Source organism: Alosa pseudoharengus, unplaced genomic scaffold, assembly GCF_046254945.1.
Source record: "Alosa pseudoharengus isolate Yale_2024_CS ecotype anadromous, Long Island Sound unplaced genomic scaffold, YU_APseudo_1.1 YU_APseudo_1.1_scf_20, whole genome shotgun sequence".
Classification (NCBI taxonomy): Eukaryota; Metazoa; Chordata; class Actinopteri; order Clupeiformes; family Clupeidae; genus Alosa; species Alosa pseudoharengus.
The window spans coordinates 2,176,840-2,203,478 of NW_027468664.1; the positions used below are offsets into that span (position 1 = coordinate 2,176,840).

The 26,639-nt window shown below is 47.1% G+C and overlaps 2 protein-coding genes across 3 annotated transcripts in view; one reads left to right on the forward strand and one right to left on the reverse strand.

The window, feature by feature from the left end:
- The first annotated feature begins 535 nt into the window (after positions 1 to 535).
- On the forward strand, positions 536 to 17,951 carry pmpcb (peptidase, mitochondrial processing subunit beta). The gene is made up of 13 exons (XM_076296218.1): positions 536 to 619; positions 1,026 to 1,163; positions 1,768 to 1,854; positions 2,045 to 2,174; positions 2,915 to 3,113; positions 11,459 to 11,538; positions 13,479 to 13,588; positions 13,733 to 13,876; positions 13,986 to 14,146; positions 16,099 to 16,184; positions 17,311 to 17,399; positions 17,543 to 17,618; positions 17,726 to 17,951. The coding sequence occupies exons 1-13, from the start codon at positions 536 to 538 to the stop codon at positions 17,788 to 17,790; spliced, it is 1,449 nt and encodes a 482-aa protein (XP_076152333.1). The 3' UTR covers positions 17,791 to 17,951.
- A 39-nt stretch (positions 17,952 to 17,990) lies between these two features.
- dnajc2 (DnaJ (Hsp40) homolog, subfamily C, member 2) overlaps positions 17,991 to 26,639 on the reverse strand; it is a 33,165-nt gene continuing 24,516 nt past the window's right edge. For both annotated transcript variants that reach the window (XM_076296216.1, XM_076296217.1), the window contains 5 exons: positions 21,740 to 21,921; positions 21,419 to 21,519; positions 20,158 to 20,268; positions 19,447 to 19,601; positions 17,991 to 18,172 (listed from right to left, as the gene is read on the reverse strand). In XM_076296216.1, the coding sequence (XP_076152331.1) occupies positions 18,104 to 18,172; positions 19,447 to 19,601; positions 20,158 to 20,268; positions 21,419 to 21,519; positions 21,740 to 21,921 (618 nt within the window). In that variant the 3' untranslated portion in view covers positions 17,991 to 18,103. The remainder of the gene's footprint in view (positions 18,173 to 19,446; positions 19,602 to 20,157; positions 20,269 to 21,418; positions 21,520 to 21,739; positions 21,922 to 26,639) is intronic.

A 26,639-nucleotide genomic window follows, 5' to 3' on the forward strand; every position in this document is an offset into this window, starting at 1 on the left:
GTCGGTGCAGCAACAGCTGAACTCCTCAACGCGAGCGGCGGGAGAAACGCAACGCGACGGACCCACAATTCAGTTCGGCAACGGATCACGTGAGCCCATGTAAAGTGAATGGGATGCGTCTCCAGCAACGCGAAGCACGCAGCTGTGTGTGGGAGCCGTTACTACATTTGATTTTTCCAATCCTGCAAAATATAAATTACATTACATACATTTGTAAAAAGTAATTAAATTCGTATTTCAAATTAAAATACTGTATGCGGACCACATGGCATAGCCTACCTAGCCCTAGAAGAGGTCCACTCTTTATGTTTTTAAAGTTACTTTGGCCCACTTAACGTGGTTCAGAGGTTGACCACTTAGTTTGACTGTATTCCTGAATTGTTATGAATCACGAATAATATTTAACATTTAATCAGAACCACCGTAGCTCTAGTAACCTATGACTACTCATCATGAAACAGCTGCATCATGTGTCGCTTGCATCATTTTAGTATTAATGAAGCGCATGCGCAGTGACGTTCAGTACCAAAACAATATGGCGGCGTCCTTACAGCGCATTGGGGCAGCGGGGAAGCATATCATAAAGAGGAATTTATTCAAAACAGCAGCGTTCACAAGGGTAAGACAAAGTCATTTGTTGAAAGTACAACATAATAGACATTTCCACAGACCCTGAAGATGTTTGGCCTCTTGTGAAGTTTAAATGTTGTTAAAACCCTGACGCGCGTGATGGCATGTCAAGCGATTTCTTATGCAACAAGACTTGCTGGACCACTTACTATCCGATTTTGTAAATGTGTTTTAGAAACGTTTGTGTGATAGACATAATATATATTATGATACATTATGATATGAACTGGGTGGTTTACTGCGCTGCTAATGCACCGCTATTTGGCAGGTCACCGCCGTCTTCTAATCTGAAGTTAACCCTCTTAGACAACATCAGCCTACTAACTACGTTACTTTGGTATATCGTGAGACACGAGTCTGTGTATTGTGTTTATTAACACCCCTGTTCTTGTCAGAATAACGCTGCTATTACACGGAGCGGGAGCACCCAAACTGCGAGTCATGTCGCCTTGAACGTCCCCGAAACCAAAGTGACCACTCTGGAGAACGGCCTACGCGTGGCCTCCGAGAACTCCGGATTACCGACCTGCACCGTGAGTACCGGGGGCCTGTGCCCAGGCAACACTACCCCAAATAACAGATCAGAGTTTAGAAAGGAGAGGCAGTGAGACCTAACCTGACTCTCGCCAGATCGTATTTAGGCAGAGCTATGCGAAACGAAATTCATCTGGCTAGAGTCAGGTTAAGTGAGACCAATTAGTTTGACCATTAGCGCCAGGAGAAGGTCCTGTAGGTTTAGACATTTAGATCATAATTATGAATGTAAGTATTCATAACCAGCCACTATGTTCAGCCAATTTGAAGTGAAATGTCCTTGTTGGGCACAATTGGCACACAATCATCTAGACGACAGAGGCTTTGCTGACTTCTGTGAAGTCGTCTCTCCTATAGCGTCTGTAGATGTGGGGAGGTCTCTGCAGGTGATGTTGTTCACACCTGTCGTGTTTGCGTTGCATATGTTGGTGCCGTTATGATACTCAGTTGGAGTAAGGCATAATGCTCTTAGAGCTGCCTCTGTTTGGTTGGTGTTTGAAGCAGGGGTCAGATTGGTTCCTAAATGAAGCGTTACCCCTCACCTGTCCTCACCTGTCCTCACCTGCGCTCCACCTGAGCTCCACCTGTCTGCTCTCTGTGCAGGTGGGCCTGTGGATCGATGCGGGTAGTCGCTATGAGAACGCCAGGAATAATGGAACTGCACACTTCCTGGAACACATGGCCTTCAAGGTGAGGGTTGTACTCTGACAGCACAGACACACACGTGTGTGTGTGTGTGTGTGTGTGTGTGTGTGTGAACCGTGCTTGCCTTGGTGGTGTGTTGTGTGTTGAACCTTGTTGCTGTGGTGTTGTGTGTTGAACCTTGTTGCCGCGGTGTTGTGTGTTGAACTTTGTTGCCGTGGTGTTGTGTTGTGTGTAGGGCACGAGGAAGCGTTCTCAGCTGGACCTGGAGTTGGAGATTGAGAACATGGGCGCTCACCTGAACGCCTACACATCACGGGAGCAGACAGTCTACTACGCCAAGGCCTTCTCCAAAGACCTGCCCAGAGGTGAGGCCCAGCCACCTGGCTTACAACACACATGCACATCTTATTTAAGTGTTTTAATATGTAAACATCGCTCTAAATATTTAAACTTGCTTCATTGACTGAACTCTTTATTTGTCGACTTCGGGCTCAAACGAGCTTTTGTTGAAGCCATTAGACTTGGGATTCACTTACTTTTTCCAGCCAGCATTGTGACAGTTTGAAGGATGTTTATATGTAAGAACAATGCAATTGTGAGAGAGAGAGATGTGTGTGTGTGTGTGTGTTATCAGTGAAAACAGATTGTTTGTTCATTCATGTTATTCAAATGAAGGTATTAGATATTTTAAGGGAACATGGCATATTTGCCATCTTCCCCAGAGTTAGATAAAAGCACCCATACCATTCACGCATACCATTATCTTCTCTGTGTGCAATAACCCAATCTGACACCGTAAGCCTAGCTTAGCATAAATCACTGGGAATGGAGTAGTTAGCCTATCTGGCCTACAGGGGGCGATCAGACAGAAATGGGTTAGAGTAGTTAGCCTATCTGGCCTGCAGGGGGCGATCAGAAAGGACTCACTTTGCCCCTTCTACGTGAGGTGCACTTTGTTTTTATAAAAACGTGGGCGCTTTTCAGCTTGGAGTTGAACTTTTTTCAATTTGAGGTGTGCGTGCGTGTGTGTGCCTGTGTGTGTGTGTGTGTGTGTGTGTGTGTGAGAGACGTGTGTAAACCCCCTGTTTCTTTTTGTTCTCTTCAGCGGTGGAGATCCTTGCTGACATCATCCAGAACAGCACGCTGGGGGAGGCGGAGATTGAGCGGGAGAGGGGAGTGATCCTGCGGGAGATGCAGGAAGTGGAGACCAACCTACAGGAAGTAGTTTTTGACTACCTGCACGCTACGGCCTATCAGGAGACAGCACTCGGGAGGACCATCCTGGGACCCACAGAGAACATCAAGTAAGACTGCACTATAGTACTCTACTCTAGTATACTGTGGGCCTACTATATTATACTCTACTCTAGTATACTATGGGCCTACTATACTATACTCTAGTATACTATGGGCCTACTATACTCTACTCTACTATGGGCCTACTATACTCTACTCTAATATAATATGGGCCTACTATACTATACTCTAGTATACTATGGGCCTACTATACTATACTCTAGTATACTATGTGCCTACTATACTATACTCTACTCTAGTATACTATGAGCCTACTATATTCTAGTATACAATGGGCCTACTATACTATACTCTAGTATACTATGTGCCTACTATACTATACTCTACTCTAGTATACTATGAGCCTACTATATTCTAGTATACTATGGGCCTACTATACTATACTCTAGTATACTGGGCCTACTATACTATACTCCAGTATACTATGGGCCTACTATACTCTACTCTACTCTACTCTAGTATATTATGGGCCTACTATACTATACTCTAGTATACTATGGGCCTACTATACTATACTCTACTCTAGTACACTGGGCCTACTATACTACACTCTAGTATACTATGGGCCTACTATGCTTTACTCCAGTATACTATGGGCCTACTATACTATACTCTAGTATACTATGGGCCTACTATACTATACTCTACTCTAGTATACTATGGGCCTACTATACTATACTCTACTATGGGCCTACTATACTCAACTCTACTCTAGTATAATATGGGCCTACTATACTCTAGTATACTATGGGCCTACTATACTATACTCTAGTATACTATGGGCCTACTATGCTATACTCTAGTATACTATGGGCCTACTATACTATACTCTACTCTAGTATACTATAAGCCTACTATACTCTACTATACTCTAGTATACTATGGGCCTACTATACTATTCTCTAGTATACTATGGGCCTACTATACTATACTCCAGTATACTATGGGCCTACTATACTCTACTCTACTCTAGTATACTATGGGCCTACTATACTATACTCTAGTATACTATGGGCCTACTATACTATACTCTACTCTAGTACACTGGGCCTACTATACTACACTCTACTCTAGTATACTATGGGCCTACTATGCTATACTCCAGTATACTATGGGCCTACTATACTATACTCTAGTATGCTATGGGCCTACTTTAATAATAATCTGTCTCCGTAATGGGCGGATGCTTATTTTGAGGTTTAAAATCATTGGAGTTCCCTTAACCAATCAGCAACGTTTGGTAATGACGTATGCTGTGCGCCGGAGTTCAGCCTTTTACGCTTACCACTTCCGCTTCAGGCTCTTACGCTTCCCGCTTCTGCTCTCAGTAGTAAACAGACCGCTGGCTAGTATGCAGGCTACCTGACCGCCAGGGCAGTCTCTTCGTATTGGATATATCTCTAACTTGCGCCAGCCACAGACCGAGAGTTGTATACCAAAAGCGTCACGTCGCCGAGATTATATCAGATCTTGTCACACGCCAGTTTTCCCTCTTATCTCTTCTCGCCGCTTATCAGACGATTGTTGTTCTACGCAGCCCGGTGGCTTCGTCGGAGCTTACTTCGTTCTCCACGGGCTGTTCAGACTACACTCTCGGATAAGTTGGATTGTACTGACGACCTACGTGTTATTTAACCTGGAGCTTGCTCAGTTAAACTAACAGTTGTTCGGCATAAAACAACGCAGTCTACCTTGAGCCACGCTCGGTGACTGGCTAACGTTACTGTCCACAAGCACGGTAGCCTCGCCTGGAGCCCAGCTCGGCCACACTAGCCTCTGTCAAACACGGAGCGGTTTACCTTGAGCCCAGCTCGGTAACCGCTAGTCCCAGTCAAGCACAATCACAGCAGCCTTGCCTTGAGCTCTGCTCGGTAACCGGCTAGCTCACGTCAAGACACACCGCCTCGCCTTGAGCCCCGCTCGGTAGGGTAGCTAGTAGGCTAGCTAACATTCCGTTCCTTAAGTATGCCTATGCCGCATTGATTTTGTTAAGGTAATTTGAGAGCAGGGGGGAGAATAACGAGTAGCAAACGTTTATTTGAAAACATGATAAGTAGTGATGCATGTAGTACACATGTGCATTTAGGTTTAGCTATCACCATCTGATAAATCAAACTTTTCCCAAAGCCAGTTGGAAGGAGAGTTATAAGACGTCCTTGCCATTTATAAAATTGACAAGACAAGCCTCTTGTTCTGCTTTAATTGCGTGATGCCCTCGAGAGTTGAGACTACTTAGCGGATAGCTTCTAGTGAATTATTTTATGGATTTCAGTCGGATCCCTTGGCGTTATGCCGTAAAACCTATCAATCTGAGCATGCGTGACTCACATCGGGTAGCGACTCACATCGGGGAGTGACAACCTCTCCAGAATATATCCCGCCTCCTAGCTTCCGTATCCATCCAACTTCCGGGCGTGGATTGTCTATGGGAAATAACATGGCGTTTTGAAAGATCGTACCTGTCAAACTCTGTAGGTGACAAAGTAGAAAAAGCTGCTGGGCAGATTGGCTTACACACTTCTGCCATCTAGTTTCCACTGGATTTTTTGATTTTCGGTGCCGTTTAAGAAATATAGTCTATAGTATATTACTTAAACGGCACCGACAATCAAAAAATCCAGTGGAAATTATATGGCAGAAGTGTGTAGGCCAATCTGCCCACCAGCTTTTTCAACTTCGCTACCTACAGATGTTTTACCGGTATGATATTTCGAAACGCCATGTTATTTCTCATAGACAATCCACGCCCGGAAGTTGGATGGATACGGAAGTTACGGAGGCGGGACTTATTCTGGAGAGGTCAATTATATATAACTGGAGAGAGTGACTAAGTCCCGCCCTCCATACAAATGAATGGTGGAGGCTAGGCTAGTAAATCCGGCCAATTCATAGTCAACGCCATCTTGAACACTGGGGTTCGGATCCAGCGCCAGTCGACTCTGACCATGCGCCAGTTACAAAGCTGGAAATGACGCATGGACCAACGTCGATTTTTATTGGATATTCTGTAAAAAGAGTGTCATCCTCCAGTAAGAGGGTGGCGATAATGCACATAAAGTCCTTGCCTCATAACAAGAAGAAGAAAAAGTTGCTCGGGAACGCGCATGGAGTCCGAGTGGAGTCGCCCTGAATCGCAACTTAATTTCATTGGATAACACAGCGGCTCTAACTAGGAGCGGTCTGCTTGCTGTCCTGCTGCAAATATGCATTCGAACTTGACGTGAAATATCCGTAGTCGAACTATAAATAAACTATTCGGTTTTTAGTGCCAAGTGTAGCGCATTTTTACAGTCTATGATTAGTTTGTTTTTTATTTTATTGTTTGCCATCTCATAGCGGGTGCTCTAAACGTATTCTAGCGTTGGCCCATGACCAAATCAAGCCAATAATAGCCAGTAGCCACAATAATGACTGGAGCCAGAGCCCTCAATAGCCACCCTGTTTTGAAAATAATATTGAAGATAGTATTGAAGATAACGCACAAAACGGTCAGCCTGAGCGGACAATTACGTCCCCAACTCATCTAAAATGTGGAGTCTTTACTTTGAGTTGTACACAGCAGATGGTAAAGTAACGGTTAAAGAGAATATTGTCTGCGGACTCAGCAAAAAACAGTTTACTTACGCATCCACGACGTCCAATCTTTGCGCTCACCGGTGGAGTTACCATCCAAATGAAGCAGCGGTGTCAGAGGCACAGTAGACGGCCAGAGCATCTCCAGGCGTCCAACATCGTATGATTGCATTTCCGTAAATCCTAAATTATGTCCAGGGTCTGCTATTTACTTAGGCTGCAAAGCACAAGTATTTATTTGAGGTATGCTTATTCGAGGCAGACCTTTATTTCTTACATTGTACGTTATTGTGAGACATGCGTTTTGTTTGGAGCGGCATACCAGGCTATCAAACGCAGACGATTTTCGGCTTTGGTATGGGATTTAATTTACTTTTTGACTTTTATTATATAGTTAAATGTTGAGGCTGATGGGCATTTAAATATAGAGGGTATTTGATGATCACTGTAAAGTTTCGTGTAGTTGAAAAAGTGTTGGAATTTCCAGCTGTTTGCGAGACAAGGCCATTTTCATTCATTGAACGTGCGCTGTGCTCTAATGGAATCCTTATTGCATAGAGAAGTAGCCTAAATTGAGTTTTTTTTTTTTTTAATTATGCATGGTTTACTTTTTATTAAATTCGTAGGCTGGAATGCCTCGCGGCAATAATTGTGTTTAAATGTAGTAGCCTAGTGCTTCAGCCTCTGGCAAGCTCCAAAGGGGGCGGCTAGGTTGAGAGGAAAGTGTTGGATGGTGTAACGAGACAAGGTCTTTATGCCGCTGTTCATATGTTTAGGCTACGTTTGTTCGGGACAAACAACAACGAAACAAGATCAATACAATTTTCTTTATTTGTTTATTTGTCATATGATGGATAAACAACCATAATATGCACGTCTTCTCATAGGATCCTCAAGAAATACGCACTGAATAACGTTTGGCTGTAGCCGCCGGATAGGTACCCGCCCACCAACATGTACGCGCATGAGAGCTCGTGCCCAACACGGATTTTCGTGCATGGAGCTGGTTCCAAATGCTCCATGCAGCGCCATATTTGAAAATGGCGTATGCTAACATGCCGAAGCTAATCTGCACGCTCTTGACCCCCTGGTTGGGCCAGACTACGTGCGAGGCTGAAATCAAATTTTGGCCGGAAGTACGTAGGATGGTAACACCAGGCTAGGGAAGTGGGGCTTTCCAACGAGACACGCACTTGTCTGTATGTTAAAGTATGAAGATTAAAAAAAATCATGAAATTAAATCAAATTGCATCATATTTACAGTCTCTGCGTTCATCTGCGCACAAATTACTTTCGTTTGAATTACCCGCGAACCCGTGAACGCATAGATATGGCAAGCATATCAGATGAAAGAGGAGACACTATTCATTGGTACCAAGTATGTCGATCCTTCTGGCTTATGAAAACAAGTGACTGCAAAATAATAACGTCATGTACAAAAACCAACTGCACACCCATTACTCCCGTTTGAATTACTCGTGGACCTGTGATCGGATAGACATGCAACGCATGTCAGATGTAAGAGGAGACTCAGAGCTATCATTTGATACCAAGTACATCCTTCTGGGTTATAAAACAGACAAAGTGACAGCAAAATAATAACTTCATATAGCTGGACTTACCCCACGTTGTTGTCCTTTTTTTGTGGCAAAGCATGTTTATAATCCAACGCTATTGTGCGTTTCTCTATGGCAAAGCATGGTTATAATCCAACGCTATTGTGTGTTTCTCTATGGCAAAGCATGTTCATAATCCGGTTTTGAGATCCTAGCAAATTCCTGCGTGGCATTCAATTCAAGGCTCACATTGCATCCCAATTTGTTCGACAAAGAAACACCTTTTTTGCCTTTAATTTGTTCATAGCAACGCAGTAAAAAGTTGTAGAGAATCATGAGTGCAGACAGGCACACACACGTAAACTCGGGTCAAGTCAGGTCAGATCAGTTCGTGTTCCAGATATGGAGCGCAGAAATGTCATTTTTAATCACTAAATAAAAAAAAATGGCATTTATTTCTGTAAGGCGCACACCACATATGTCTGTAAATTGCTCAGCCCCAGAGAATCCCTCCACCGTGGCAATGATATTGCCAGATTCAGGACAGTCTGCCCTACACACACATAAAATTCATGTAGAGCTACAGTATGAGCTTGCTGTGGTGAGATGCATGTCAAAATTTGATAGATTTGAATTCTTTAAAAATCTAAATAAAATCAATGCTAGTACTAATACCTGAAATGGTGGCAGATCTGGATAGCCTAGACTCTGCCGGGAAAAAAACCAATATATAATATGTGTGTGTGGCACTTACAATGACCAGAATAAATCCTTAAGAATAAAGGTAGTGAAAAAATGCCCTAAAAAAACTAAGGGTTATAATATACATATATTTAAAAAGTAGAATCCATGCTTTTTAAATACTTAAAAAACAATTATTTAATAAATATTTCAGGAAAAAATAAGTTGTATGTGTTTATTAGTTCCAAAGTTTAATCAATTAGACGCTGATGGCACAGTGCTCTGTTTTAAGTCTTTTTTTCTCAACTAAAAATGCTTTGTGCTGGTTAGGGGGTAATTGGCTGAAAAAATATTTCACAGGGGGTACATCACTGAAAAAAGGTTGAGAACCACTGCTCTAGTATACTATGGGCCTACTATACTATACTATACTATACTATACTCTAGTATACTATGGGCCTACTATACTATACTCTAGTACAGCGGTCCCCAACCACCATTGTATACTAGAATATAGTAGGCTCATAGTATACTAGAGTAGAGTATAGTATAGTAGGCACATAGTATACTAGAGTATAGTATAGTAGGCCCATAGTATACTAGAGTATAGTATAGTAGGCCCATATTATATTAGAGTAGAGTATAGTAGGCCCATAGTAGAGTAGAGTATAGTAGGCCCATAGTATACTAGAGTATAGTATAGTAGGCCCACAGTATACTAGAGTAGAGTACTATAGTGCAACCGGTACCGGGCCACAGGACATTCCTAACCGGGCCGTAGCCTACGACATGAGTTTAAAAAAATGCATGCGAACTAAACTAAATTTAATTCGCAATAATGTCACGTTTTTACATGGCATAGGTCTATATGCAGTTGTTTGATTGCACGCATGTTTGCATTTTGCAAGGTCTATTTTCTTACGTCTGTCTGTCCCGCCTTCAACACTTTTACATACAGTATTGCCTTCAGCGCTGCGCAGCCTCAGGTCAGCTCACTTCACTTGATCAGTTCTTTGGCGAACGGTAGTGTCACACAATGCTAAACTGCTAGAATGAGCAACAAAAAACAAGCATCTTTAGCAGGTCACTGGCCAGAGTGTTTGAGTTGCGAGAGCCGCTGCAGAGATTTCTTACAGAAAAAAAGTCACCGTTAGCTGCACATTTTAGTGATGAGGACTGGGTTTCAAAACTCGCTTACCTGTGTGACATATTCGGGTTGCTTAATGACCTCAACCTGTCACTCCAGGGGAGAATGACGACTGTCTTTAAACTGGCAGATAAAGTCGCTGCATTTAAAGCAAGCTTGATTTGTGGGGACGACGAGTGGACCGGGGTGTATTTGATATGTTCCAAACAGTAGTGGGGGTTTTGGGAGAGACTGAGGCAGGGCCCTTTCTCTCGCAGCTGGTGCGCGATCACCTTGTTGCGCTTTCAAATGAGTTTGAGCGTTACTTCCCATCCTCCAAAGATCCACGGCAAACCAATGAGTGGGTCCGCAACCCATTTGTCAATATCCCGAATAGTCCTAACTTGTCAGCGCAGGAGGAAGAGCAGTTGATCGAAATTGCAAATGACGGTGGTCTTAAGAGTGTGTATAAGGAAACCTCTCTGGCGGGTTTTTGGATCAAAACCAAAGCAAAATATCCCAAGATAGCCGTAAAAGCGCTGAAAACGTTTCCCACCACGTATCTATGCGAGGCCGGGTTTTCGGCAATGACTGCAACTAAGACCAAATTGCACAATCGACTGGACATTTCAAACACACTGAGGGTGTCACTGTCTTCCATCACCCCCAGATGGAAGCTTCTTGTTGCAGGGAAACAAGCAGGGCTCACACTTCTTCAAGTTCACGTTTTTCACAAGAGTTCGTTACCTTCACTGTTCATACATAACTGGAGCTAGTTCTTTTCAAGTAATGCATGCACAACACATATGGAACATGGAACCCCCGACACCCCCCCCCCCCCCCCCCGCCGGTCCGTCAAAAAAAAATAGGAATCAAACCGGTCCATGGTACATAAAAGGTTGGGGAACCCTGCTCTAGTATATTATGGGCCTACTATACTATACTCCAGTATACTATTGGCCTACTATACTATACTATACTATACTCTAGTATACTATGGGCCTACTATACTATACTCTAGTATATTATGGGCCTACTATACTATACTCCAGTATACTAAGGGCTTACTATACTCCAGTATACTATGGGCCTACTATACTATTCTATACTCCAGTATACTATGGGCCTACTATACTATACTATTCTATATTATACTCCAGTATACTATGGGCCTACTATACTATACTATACTTCAGTATACTATGGGCCTACTATACTATTCTATATTATACTCCAGTATACTATAGGCCTACTATACTATACTATACTATACGCTAAGCTATACTGTTATGCTATACAGTACCATACAGCGCAGTATCATTGTATGCTATATGATGCTATACACGCTACTACATGACTAAGTACTACTTGTGTTGTTGTTGTTGTCCGTCCACAGGACCATAAACCGGGGGGACCTGGTGGGGTACATCACCTCCCACTACAAGGGACCGCGCATAGTCCTGGCCGCAGCAGGAGGTCAGTCTTGATAACACACTCACTCTCTGGAGGTCAGTCTTATTAACCCTTAGAACCCTAAGCTGTTTTTAGGGCATTTTCACTACCTTTATTCATAAGGATTTATTCTGGTCATTGTAAGTGCCACACACATATAATATATATTGTTTTTTTCAGGAGAGTTTAGGCTATTCAGATCTGCCATCATTTCATGTATTAATACTAGCATTGATTTTATTTTGATTTTTAAAGAATTAAAATATAAAAAGTGTATTATAAAAATTCTTATATTTCGACATGTATCTCACCACAGCAAGCTCACAGCTCTACATGCATTTCATGTGTGTGTAGGGCAGACTGTCCTGAATCGGGCAATATAATTGCCATGTTGGAGGGATACTCTGGGGCTGAGCAATTTACAGAAATATTTGCTGTGTGATTTACGGAAATAAATGCCATTTTTTATTTAGTGATGAAAAATGACATTTCTGCGCTCCATATCTGTGACACGAACTGATCTGACCTGACTTGACCCGAGGTTGCGTGTTAGCCTGCGTGCCTAGTGTGTATGCAGTCATAATAATTCTCAACTCTTTACCGCATTGCCATAAACAAAGTAAAGGCAAAAAAGGTGTTTATTTGTTGAACAAATTGGGATGCAATGTGAGCCTTGAATTGGATGCCATGCAGGAATTTGCTAGGATCTCAAAACCGGAATATGAACATGCTTTGCCATAGAGAAACACATGATAGCATTGGATTATAAACATGCTTTGCCACAAGAACAGACAAAAACGTGGGGTAAGTCCAGCTATATGAAGTTATTATTTTAATGTCACTTCGTCTGTTTTATAACCCAGAAGGATGTACTTGGTATCAAATGATAGCTCTGAGTCTCCTCTTTCATCTGACATGCGTGGCATATCTATGCGATCACGGGTCCGCGAGTAATTCAAACGAGAGTAATGAGTGTGCAGCGTTGGTTTGTGTACATGACGTTATTATTTTGCAGTCACTTCGTCTGGTTTTATAAGCCAGAAGGATCGATAAACATGGTACCAATGGATAGCCCTGTGCCCCCTCTTTCATCTGATATGCTTGCCATATCGATGCGATCACGGGTTCGCGAGTAATTCAAACTAGAGTAATGTGTGTGCAGGTGAATGCAGAGAAGTATAGACTGTAAATATGATGCAATTTGATTTAATTTCATGATTTTTTTTAATTTTCATACTTGATCGTACAGACAAGTGTGTAGTCTCGTTGGAAAGCCCCACTTCTGCTCTGTCGTGCAATAAAGGTTTCATCTCGCTGCGATGAACCGTTCCTGAGCAATGTAACAGAGAAGAAAGGGTGTGTTTTTTGACGCACTTTGCGTCAATCGGGTTCTAAGGGTTAACTCACTCAAACACACACACTCTCTGAGTTAATAAGACTGACCTCCACTCACTCACACTCACACTCTGGAGGTCAGTCTTGTTAACTCACTCACACACACACACACACACACACACACTCTGGAGGTCAGTCTTGTTAACCCACACACTCTCTCACACACACACACACACACACACACACACACACACACACTCTGGAGGTCAGTCTTGTTAACTCACTCACTCACACACACACACACACTCTCTGGAGGTCTGTCTTATTAACTCACTCTCACACACACACACACACACACACACACTCTCTGGAGGTCAGTCTTATTAACTCACTCTCACACACACACACACACACACACTGAAGGTCAGTGTCTACAGGCCACATAGTCCTGGCTGCAGCAGGAAGTCAGTCTTGAGAACACACACACACACACAGGAGGTCTGTGCTTTACTGTCATACAGTTCCACATTCTAATGAATCTTACGGGCTCATGCAGATACTCTTCAGATGTGTTAATTGACCTGTTCCTCAGGTGTGAGTCATAACGAGCTGATTGACCTGTTCCTCAGGTGTGAGTCATAACGAGCTGATTGACCTGGCCAAGTTCCACTTTGGGAAGCTGGTCGCAGCGGAGAGAGAAGCTCCAGCTCTTCCCCTGTGCAGATTCACAGGAAGTGAGGTAAGCAGGAAGTACAAGCAACAGCTTTAAAGATACACTTCCTGGTAGTTCAATGACCCTGTCTATAATGTAATGCAAATCAAAGGTGTGTGTGGTGTGTGTGTGTGTGTGTGTGCTGTACGGTAACGGTAACTATCTTGTCAGATCCGTGTGCGGGACGATAAGATGCCTCTGGCTCACATAGCGGTTGCCGTGGAAGCGGTGGGCTGGTCGCACCCTGACACCATCCCCCTCATGGTGGCCAACACACTCATCGGGAACTGGGACCGCTCGTTTGGAGGGGGCGTGGTACGAAACACACTCACACACACCATATATACACACTCACATACACACACACACACCTGTTCCTTCAACACCTGCCCTCATGTCCTGTCCAACTCTCTCCCTCCATCAGAACCTGTCCAGTAAGCTGGCCCAGATGGCCTGCCAGGGGAACCTCTGTCACAGCTTCCAGTCCTTCAACACCTGCTACACCGACACCGGCCTCTGGGGGCTATACATGGTGTGTGAGCCGGGCACCGTCAACGAGATGATGCACTACACACAGCAGGAGTGGTGAGTGTGCGCGCGCACACACACACACACACACACACACACACACACACCTGCCTCCTAACACAGCGGTCTCCGACCACCGGGCCGCGGGACATTCCTAAAAGGGCCGTAGCCTACGACAAGAGTTTAAAAAAAAATGCATGCAAACGAAATAAACTCAATTTAATTCTCAATAATGTCACATTCACAATAATACCCACTGCCGATGGTGAGCCAGATACCTCAAAGAAAAAGAAGGGGTCATTCAGTACGAAATATGACGAGTCATTTTTAAAATATGGTTTCGCAGAGACCAGTGACTCGCATGCACCAAGTCCTTTGTGTGGTATTTGGCGATAAGTTGTCAAAAGAAGCAATGAATCCATCAAAGCTAATTCGACATCTAGAGTCCAAGCATCCTACACTTAAAGACAAACCCCTTGAGTTCTGTGAGCGTAAGAAACGCGAGCAAGAAGGACAAAAAACTAGTGCGTAAAGCAACCACATCGGTGAACGTGGCTGCACTAAAAGCATCATAGTGGCTAGTCGGATTGCTAAATCTAAGAAGCCCTTTACTATTGGGGAAGAGTTAATTCTGCCTGCTGGTAAAGGCATGTGCAATGAACTCCTTGGGGGGGCTGCAGCTAAAAAAATAGCTCAGGTACCGCTTTTTGCAAGCACTGTCCATAGACGAATTTATGATATGTCAGAGGATATTGAGGCACAGTTGTTAGAGAGGGTGAATGTGTCACCGTGGTACGCTATCCAAGTTGGTTGGTTGCAGGTCACTGGCCAGAGTGTTTGACTTGCGAGAGCCGCTGCAGAGATTTCTTACAGAAAAAAAGTCACCGTTAGCTGCACATTTTAGTGATGAGGACTGGGTGTCAAAACTCGCTTACCTGTGTGACACATTCGGGTTGCTTAATGACCTCAACCTGTCACTCCAGGGGAGAATGACGACTGTCTTTAAACTGGCAGATAAAGTCGCTGCATTTAAAGCCAAGCTTGATTTGTGGGGACGACGAGTGGACCGGGGTGTATTTGATATGTTCCAAACAGTAGTGGGGGTTTTGGGAGAGACTGAGGCAGGGCCCTTTCTCTCGCAGCTGGTGCGCGATCACCTTGTTGCGCTTTCAAATGAGTTTGAGCGTTACTTCCCATCCTCCAAAGATCCACGGCAAACCAATGAGTGGGTCCGCAACCCATTTGTCAATATCCCGAATAGTCCTAACTTGTCAGCGGAGGAAGAGCAGTTGATAGAAATTGCAAATGACGGTGGTCTTAAGAGTGTGTAGGCTATGAGGAAACCTATCTGCCGGGTTTTTAGATGAAAACCAAAGCAGAATATCCCGAGATAGCCGTAAAAGCGCTGAAAACGTTGCTACCATTTCCCACCACGTATCTATATGCGAGGCCGGGTTTTCGGCAATGACTGCAACTAAGACCAAATTGCGCAATCGACTGGACATTTCAAACACACTGAGGGTGTCACTGTCTTCCATCACCCCCAGATGGAAGCTTCTTGTTGCAGGGAAACAAGCACAGGGCTCCCACTGATTATATTCGTAATGCACGTTTAGTTCCCATGTTTTGTTACCATATTTTGTTAAGCATGTTCACACATGATAGATGTAGCTTCAAGTTTTTCAATTTTCATAGTTCATATTGTTCAATTTTCACTTCTTCAAGTTCACGTTTTTCACATTTTCATACATAACTGGAGCTAGTTCTTTTCAAGTAATGCATGCACAACACGGCACATGGAACCCCCGAACCCCGCCCCCCCTCCCCCCGGTCTGTGAAAAAAAAGGGAATCAAACTGGTCCATGGAACATAAAAGGTTGGGGACCCCTGTCCTAACACACTGAGACTCTGAGTGATGTTCTGCGTGTGTTCTGCTTCTGTGCAGGATATTCTGAGTGATGTTCTGCTTCTGTGCAGGATGTTCTGAGTGATGTTCTGCTTCTGTGCAGGATGTTCCTGTGCACGGCTGTGAGTGAGACTGAAGTGGACCGAGCCAAGAACCTCCTGAAGACCAACATGCTGCTTCACCTTGACGGTGAGAGCGATGACCCACACATGTTGTTGTCCTCATCGCTGAGTAGCTTATGCCTAGTTTATGCCGCGTGTTGTTTTCCTCAGCGCTGAGTAGCTTAAGCCCAGTTTATGCCACGTGTTATTTCTGTAGAGCTTTTCTAGGCACCTAAAGCCTCACTAACCATCACCTATGTAGCCCAGCAGCTGTGAGTGGAGGAATGAACCAGAGCTTTTCTAGGCACCACCATTATAGCCCAGCGTGGCAGAACCTCACTCACCACCACTATAGCCCAGCAGAACCTCACTCACACACACGCGCTCAGGTCAACGAGTGTTTGCGAAAGCAGCCATCTCTTATAGCACAGTGTCCCCATCACTGCACTGGGGCATTGGGCTTGTTCTGTGACCAGAGGGAAGACTGCCCCCTACTGGTCATCACCAACAGCACTTCCAGCAGCCACTCAGTGTCCCCAGGAGGTCTCCCATCCAAGCACTGTCCAAGGCCTCACCTGCTTAGCTTCAGTCATTTGGCTGAGACAGGCTGTCCGCTGGGCCAACTGCTGGCACACATGCAACATGTCCAGGTGTCATTAGTTTAGCACGCTCAGTATACTAGTTTGGTCATTAGTTAGCACGCTTAGTATACTAGTTTGGTCATTAGCACGCTCAGTATACTAGTTTGGTCATTAGTTAGCACGCTCAGTATACTAGTTTGGTCATTAGTTAGCACGCTCAGTATACCAGTTTGGTCATTAGTTAGCACGCTCAGTATACTAGTTTGGTCATTAGCACGCTCAGTATACTAGTTTGGTCATTAGTTAGCACGCTCAGTATACCAGTTTGGTCATTAGTTAGCACGCTCAGTATACTTGTTTGGTCATTAGTTAGCACGCTCAGTATACTTGTTTGGTCATTAGTTAGCACGCTCAGTGAAATGTGAACACGTGCTGAATACTCAGTAAAGGGGGATGTGCACTCTGTAATGTCTGACATACCAATAGGTGTATAGGGAGTAATTGGGTTAAATAGGTGTGTGTGTGTGTGTGTGTGTGTGTGTGTGTGTGTGTGTGTGTGTGTGTGTGTGTGTGTGTGTGTGTGTGTGTGTGTGTGTGTGTGTGTGTGTGTGTGTGTGTGTGTTCCCTTTTCAGGCTCCACCCCCATCTGTGAGGACATCGGTAGACAGATGCTCTGCTACAACCGCAGAATCCCCCTACACGAGCTGGAGGCCCGAATAGACGTGAGTAACACACTCAACTTTTAAAAAATGTAAGACAGACTGTGTGTTGCGAGCGTGTGTGTGTTGTGAGCAGCAGTTCAGAGTCCAGAGACATCATTTCCTGTTTTCTTCCCTGGTGATGACCTTATGTCTTGTCCCCACAGGCCATCACGGCAGACACCATTAAGGAGGTTTGCACCAAGTACATCTACAACAAGGCCCCCGCCATCGCTGCAGTTGGTACGCTCCACTTCACACTCAGCCTCTCCTCCCTTTGGTACATCCCATTTTAGAGGAAATGATCTAAGTGATGATCTCTGTGTGTGTGTGTGTGTGTTTTGTTGCAGGCCCAATCGAGCAGCTGCCCGACTACAACCGCATCCGCAGTGGCATGTACTGGCTCAGGACTTGAGAGAGCACACACACGCACGCACACACACACACACACACACACACACACACACACACACACACACACCGGACGGCATCGCTGGTCATCAGTCCTGTCTGTTTCAATAAATAACATTTATATCCACCTGTTTAAATGACAACAGCACTATTTATGTTTCCTGTAGATTTCCTTTAAATTTTATTATAAAATAAAGACCAACACAATAATGTTAAAAGAACAGAGGCTGGGTGTGTGTGATGTGTTGCACTGCACGTGTGTGTGTGTGTGTGTGTGTGTGTGTGTTCTCTTTTTTCCCCCCATCCTCGTGTGCGTTTCATTTTTTAGTCTTTCCAGACGCCTGCTCCTGGGCGGCCTTCTTAGCCTTCACCATCTCCACCAGCTCCTGAGAGGGGGATAGAAGGGTAGAGAGGGGGAGGGAGAGAAGAGAAAGGAGGGAAAATAGAGGGAGAGGAGAAAGGTCAGAAAGGTCAATGTCCAACTAACCTCAACATGTGAGCATCATTTCTACCTCGACTTCAACAAAGTTTACAGAAGGGAGTTTTTCATAGATCTGCACCTAATCTCACACACAATCGTCTTGTTGAATGCAGTGATCTTATCTGCTAGGTGCCTGTCTTTGCCTTGTAACTGGAGATTTAACTCATTGAGCTTTCCAAATATATCGCGAAGATAGGCCAGCTTCGTCAAGAAATGTTCATTAGTGAACGTGCTTGCAGATTCAAACATGCGCTCTTCCTCCAAGAAGAGGCGACTCGGAGCTCAAACACGCGACAGCACTTTACCTCAGGAAAGCCACCTTGCCTCGCTGTGAAACAGTACAGCCTTTTGGTCAGCTCCCATCTCCTCTCAAAGTGCGGAGAGTAGACACGCTTTTAAAGGCCGGGTCTTGATGAAATTCACCACTCTCACAACCTCGTTCAAAATCTCATTCAGGTCGGGACTAACTAAGCTGCCTTGACACGAGCGCTTCCCTGTGAATAACACAGTGCGTCCATTGAGCATCGGGTGCTACCTGGGCCCAGGCTACAGATAAAAAAAAAAAAAAAACTGACTGTTTTTCATGTCAGTTCGCGCCCCACCTGGCATGTCTCCGCGACCCACAGTTTGAGAAACGCTGTTTTACCCTCTCTGTCTCCACTCTTGAATATTTTGTTAATGCGGAGAAAGTTTTTAATGCGCAGTGCAAATGCGGAAGTTAAGTTACCAACGTGGGATAGAGAAAACGTTTGAAAAGGCATATGACAGATCTTTTTTCGCGTACCCCCTGAAATCAGTCCACGTACCCCTGGGGGTACGCGTACCCCAGACTGACAACCGTGGCTATAGATCATCTGAGCGCAACAATACTCCCCTGCATCCTGTCATCATTTCTACCTCATAAATGATTTGGAGGCTATAGCCGTTTAAACGTGTTTAGCTGCTATTTCACGTCAGCGCTGGTGTCCAGGGCACTTAAAAAAAGCCACCGCTGTGGTTAGATTGATTTGTTTAGATCCAGTGAAATTGCTACCTTGACAACGCTACGTCGTCATGGCTTCGGTACTGGCTGCAGTTTTTAGAATATGTTCGCAAAACCAACTTCCAGCAAAGACCTTTTGGACATGCCAAAGGGACACACACACACACACACACACACACACACACACACACACACACCTTGTATCTCCTCATGCAGTCCTTCTTGTTGCGTCCGGGCACGGCGGCGGCGATCTTCTCCCAGCGCTCGGCCGTGCTGACGGGGAAGGTCTTCAGAGCCTGTTCCAGAAGCTTCTGCTCCTCCGTGGTCCAGGGGGTCCCACTGGAGTCTGGGGCTGGAGAGAGATGGAGGGAGATATAGAGGGAGAGAGAAAGGGATGGAAGGACAGAGATGAGATATAGAGGGAGAGATGGAGGGATGGAAGGACAGAGAGGGAGAGATAGAGAGAAAGAAATGGAGGGAGATAGAGGGAGGGATGGAAGGAAATAGGGAGGGAAAGAGGGATGGAGGGAGAGAGAGGGGGATAGAAGGAAAGATATGGAGGGAGAGAGAGAAAGGAGAGATAAGTCCAAAGACACGGTGGTGTTCACGGAGGTGTGTGAGTGTGTGTGTGTGTGTGAGTGGGAGTGCGTGTGTGAGTGAGTGGGAGTGTGTGTGTGTGTTAGTGCCAAATCTCTGTCTATTGATGGGGATTGTGTGTGAGTGGGAGTGTGTGTGTGTGAGTGCCCAATCTCTGTCCATTGATCGGGATTGTGTGTGTGTGTGAGTGCCAAATCTCTGACTATTGACGGGGATTGAGTGTGTGTGTGTGTTTGTGTGTGTGAGTGAGTGCCAATCTCTGTCCATTGATGGGGATTGTGTGTGTGAGTGTAAGTGTGTGTAAAACTCACTGTCGAATCTCTCAGAGGGCACTGCGTTGTCCACTGTGGGGGCTACGGCCGCGTGTTCTTTCCTGAACTTCTCGAAGGCCTTCTTATTGATCTCCTCCTTCTGGTGCGGGTCTGCACACACACACACACACACACACACACACACACACACACACACACACACACACACACACACACACACACACACACACACAGGCCTTCTTATTGATATCCTCCTTCTAGTGCGGGTCTGGGGGCAGCACACAACAGGGCGTCACACACACACACACACACACACACACACAACGGCATGTACCCAACACGTGTCACACACACACCACGGCATGTACCCAACACGTGTCTCACACACACCACGGCATGTACCCAACACGTGTCACACACGCACACAACGGCATGTACCCAACACGTGTCACACACACACGCACACAACGGCATGTACCCAACACGTGTCTCACACACACCACGGCATGTACCCAACACGTGTCTCACACACACCACGGCATGTACCCAACACGTGTCACACACACACACCATGGCATGTACCCAACACGTGTCTCACACACACCACGGCATGTACCCAACACGTGTCACACACACACACCATGGCATGTACCCAACACGTGTCTCACACACACCACGGCATGTACCCAACACGTGTCACACACACACACCATGGCATGTACCCAAAACGTGTCACACACACAACTGCATGTACCCAACACGTGTCACACACACACACACACACTCTCTCCCAAGTGGTTCTAAGGATGTGTGCTAGTGTAAAGATAAAGATCAAACGTCATCACACACTTACAACATACCACATCAAATATACACAGAGTAGACAATACACACATGCCTCACTGCATCATCCACATGTGGTTCTAAGGGGTGTACTCAGGTGGTTCTAAAGGGTATACTAAGGTGGTGTACTAATGTGGTTCTAAGGGGTGTACTCAGGTGGTTCTAAAGGGTATACTAAGGTGGTGTACTAATGTGGTTCTAAGGGGTGTACTCAGGTGGTTCTAAAGGGTATACTAAGGTGGTGTACTAATGTGGTTCTAAGGGATGTACTCAGGTGGTTCTAAGGGGTGTAATATGGCGGTAGTTCTAAGTTGGGTTCTAAGGCGTGCTGGTCACCCAGCTTCTGCAGGTTCTTGGCTTTGTTGATGACATCTTAATGTAATAAGAGGCGTACTAATGTGATTGTAAGGTGGTTCTAAGTTGGGTTTTAAGGCGGGTTCTAAGGCATGCTGCTCACCCAGCTTCTGCAGGTTCTTGGCTTTGTTGATGACATCTTTGGCAGTCCGCTTCTGGCCACTGCTGGAGTGTAGGTTCATGTAGTTGGCTATGACCTCCCATCTGATGCACACACACACACAGTTAGTTTGGGGTCAAGATTTCTCACACACACACACCTGGCATTGGTTCTGTCTTATTCACACCTGCTTCATGTGGACAGGAGAGATCTCACACACACACACACACATAGCATTGGTTCGGTCTTATTCACACCTGCTTCATTTTGACAGGGGAGATCTCACACACACACACACACACACACACACACACACACACACACCTGGCGTTGGTTCCGGCGGGGAACAGGTTGACGGCTTTGATGAGCAGCTGCAGGTCCTCCTCGTTCCAGCCGCGGCTGGCTCCGCCCCCCCCCCCAGTGGCCTGCTCTGCCGCCCGCGCTGCCTGCTGGGCCTGGACCTCACGCTCCCGCTCCCGCTGGATACGAGAGTTGACCTCCTGCACCTACACACACACACACACACACAGTTAGACACCTGGACCTCACGCTCCCGCTCCCGCTGGATACGAGAGTTGACCTCCTGCACCTACACACACACACACACACACACACACAGTTAGACACCTGGACCTCACGCTCCCGCTCCCGCTGGATACGAGAGTTGACCTCCTGCACCTACACACACACACACACACACACACACACACACACAGTTAGACACCTGGACCTCACGCTCCCGCTCCCGCTGGATACGAGAGTTGACCTCCTGCACCTACACACACACACACACACACACACACACACACACACACAGTTAGACACCTGGACCTCACGCTCCCGCTCCCGCTGGATACGAGAGTTGACCTCCTGCACCTACACACACACACACACACACACACACACACACACACAGTTAGACACCTGGACCTCACGCTCCCGCTCCCGCTGGATACGAGAGTTGACCTCCTGCACCTACACACACACACACACACACACACACACACACACAGTTAGACACCTGGACCTCACGCTCCCGCTCCCGCTGGATACGAGAGTTGACCTCCTGCACCTACACACACACACACACACACACACACACACACAGTTAGACACCTGGACCTCACGCTCCCGCTCCCGCTGGATACGAGAGTTGACCTCCTGCACCTACACACACACACACACACACACACACACACACACAGTTAGACACCTGGACCTCACGCTCCCGCTGGATACGAGAGTTGACCTCCTGCACCTACACACACACACACACACACACACACACACACACACACACAATTAGACACCTGGACCTCACGCTCCCGCTCCCGCTGGATACGAGAGTTGACCTCCTGCACCTACACACACACACACACACAGTTAGACACCTGGACCTCACGCTCCCGCTGGATACGAGAGTTGACCTCCTGCACCTACACACACACACACACACACACACACACACACACACACACACAGTTAGACACCTGGACCTCACGCTCCCGCTGGATACGAGAGTTGACCTCCTGCACCTACACACACACACACACACACACACACACACACACACACAGTTAGACACCTGGACCTCACGCTCCCGCTCCCGCTGGATACGAGAGTTGACCTCCTGCACCTACACACACACACACACACACACACACACACACACACACACACACAGTTAGACACCTGGACCTCACGCTCCCGCTGGATACGAGAGTTGACCTCCTGCACCTACACACACACACACACACACACACACACACAGTTAGACACCTGGACCTCACGCTGGATACGAGAGTTGACCTCCTGCACCTACACACACACACACACACACACACAGTTAGACACCTGGACCTCACGCTCCCGCTCCCGCTGGATACGAGAGTTGACCTCCTGCACCTACACACACACACACACACACACACACACACAGTTAGACACCTGGACCTCACGCTGGATACGAGAGTTGACCTCCTGCACCTACACACACACACACACACACAGTTAGACACCTGGACCTCACGCTCACGCTCCCGCTGGAGAGTTGACCTCCTGCACCTACACACACACACACACACACACACACACACACAGTTAGACACCTGGACCTCACGCTCACGCTGGATACGAGAGTTGACCTCCTGCACCTACACACACACACACACACACACACACACACACACACACACACACACACACACACAGTTAGACACCTGGACCTCACGCTCCCGCTCCCGCTGGATACGAGAGTTGACCTCCTGCACCTACACACACACACACACACACACACAGTTAGACACCTGGACCTCACGCTCACGCTCCCGCTGGATACGAGAGTTGACCTCCTGCACCTACACACACACACACACACACACACACACACAGTTAGACACCTGGACCTCACGCTCCCGCTCCCGCTGGATACGAGAGTTGACCTCCTGCACCTACACACACACACACACACACACACACACACACACAGTTAGACACCTGGACCTCACGCTCCCGCTCCCGCTGGATACGAGAGTTGACCTCCTGCACCTACACACACACACACACACACACACACACACACACAGTTAGACACCTGGACCTCACGCTCCCGCTCCCGCTGGATACGAGAGTTGACCTCCTGCACCTACACACACACACACACACACACACACACACACACAGTTAGACACCTGGACCTCACGCTCCCGCTCCCGCTGGATACGAGAGTTGACGAGATGAGAGTTGACCTCCTGCACCTACACACACACACACACACACACACACACACACACAGTTAGACACCTGGACCTCACGCTCCCGCTGGATACGAGAGTTGACCTCCTGCACCTACACACACACACACACACACACACACACACACACACAGTTAGACACCTGGACCTCACGCTCCCGCTCCCGCTGGATACGAGAGTTGACCTCCTGCACCTACACACACACACACACACACACACACACACACACAGTTAGACACCTGGACCTCACGCTCCCGCTCCCGCTGGATACGAGAGTTGACCTCCTGCACCTACACACACACACACACACACACACACACACACCACACACACACACACACACACACACAATTAGACACCTGGACCTCACGCTCCCGCTGGATACGAGAGTTGACCTCCTGCACCTACACACACACACACACACACACACACACACACACACAGTTAGACACCTGGACCTCACGCTCCCGCTCCCGCTGGATACGAGAGTTGACCTCCTGCACCTACACACACACACACACACACACACACACACACACAGTTAGACACCTGGACCTCACGCTCCCGCTCCCGCTGGATACGAGAGTTGACCTCCTGCACCTACACACACACACACACACACACACACACACACACACAGTTAGACACCTGGACCTCACGCTCCCGCTCCCGCTGGATACGAGAGTTGACCTCCTGCACCTACACACACACACACACACACACACACAATTAGACACCTGGACCTCACGCTCCCGCTCCCGCTGGATACGAGAGTTGACCTCCTGCACCTACACACACACACACACACACACACACACACACACACACAGTTAGACACCTGGACCTCACGCTCCCGCTCCCGCTGGATACGAGAGTTGACCTCCTGCACCTACACACACACACACACACACAGTTAGACACCTGGACCTCACGCTCCCGCTGGATACGAGAGTTGACCTCCTGCACCTACACACACACACACACACACACACACACACACACACACACACACACACAGTTAGACACCTGGACCTCACGCTCCCGCTGGATACGAGAGTTGACCTCCTGCACCTACACACACACACACACACACACACACACACACACACACACAGTTAGACACCTGGACCTCACGCTCCCGCTGGATACGAGAGTTGACCTCCTGCACCTACACACACACACACACACACACACACACACACACACACACACACACACACAGTTAGACACCTGGACCTCACGCTCCCGCTGGATACGAGAGTTGACCTCCTGCACCTACACACACACACACACACACACACACAGTTAGACACCTGGACCTCACGCTGGATACGAGAATTGACCTCCTGCACCTACACACACACACACACACACACACAGTTAGACACCTGGGCCTCACGCTCCCGCTCCCGCTGGATACGAGAGTTGACCTCCTGCACCTACACACACACACACACACACACACACACACACACACACACAGTTAGACACCTGGACCTCACGCTCACGCTGGATACGAGAGTTGACCTCCTGCACCTACACACACACACACACACACACACAGTTAGACACCTGGACCTCACGCTCACGCTCCCGCTGGAGAGTTGACCTCCTGCACCTACACACACACACACACACACACACAGTTAGACACCTGGACCTCACGCTCACGCTGGATACGAGAGTTGACCTCCTGCACCTACACACACACACACACACACACACACACACACACACACACACACACACAGTTAGACACCTGGACCTCACGCTCCCGTTCCCGCTGGATACGAGAGTTGACCTCCTGCACCTACACACACACACACACACACACACACAGTTAGACACCTGGACCTCACGCTCACGCTCCCGCTGGATACGAGAGTTGACCTCCTGCACCTACACACACACACACACACACACACAGTTAGACACCTGGACCTCACGCTCACGCTCCCGCTGGATACGAGAGTTGACCTCCTGCACCTACACCTACACACACACACACACACACACACAGTTAGACACCTGGACCTCACGCTCCCGCTCCCGCTGGATACGAGAGTTGACCTCCTGCACCTACACACACACACACACACACACACACACACACACAGTTAGACACCTGGACCTCACGCTCCAGCTCCCGCTGGATACGAGAGTTGACCTCCTGCACCTACACACACACACACACACACACACACACACACACACACACACACAGTTAGACACCTGGGCCTCACGCTCCCGCTCCCGCTGGATACGAGAGTTGACCTCCTGCACCTACACACACACACACACACACACACACACACACACACACACACACAATTAGACACCTGGACCTCACGCTCCCGCTCCCGCTGGATACGAGAGTTGACCTCCTGCACCTACACACACACACACACACACACACACACACACACACAGTTAGACACCTGGACCTCACGCTCCCGCTCCCGCTGGATACG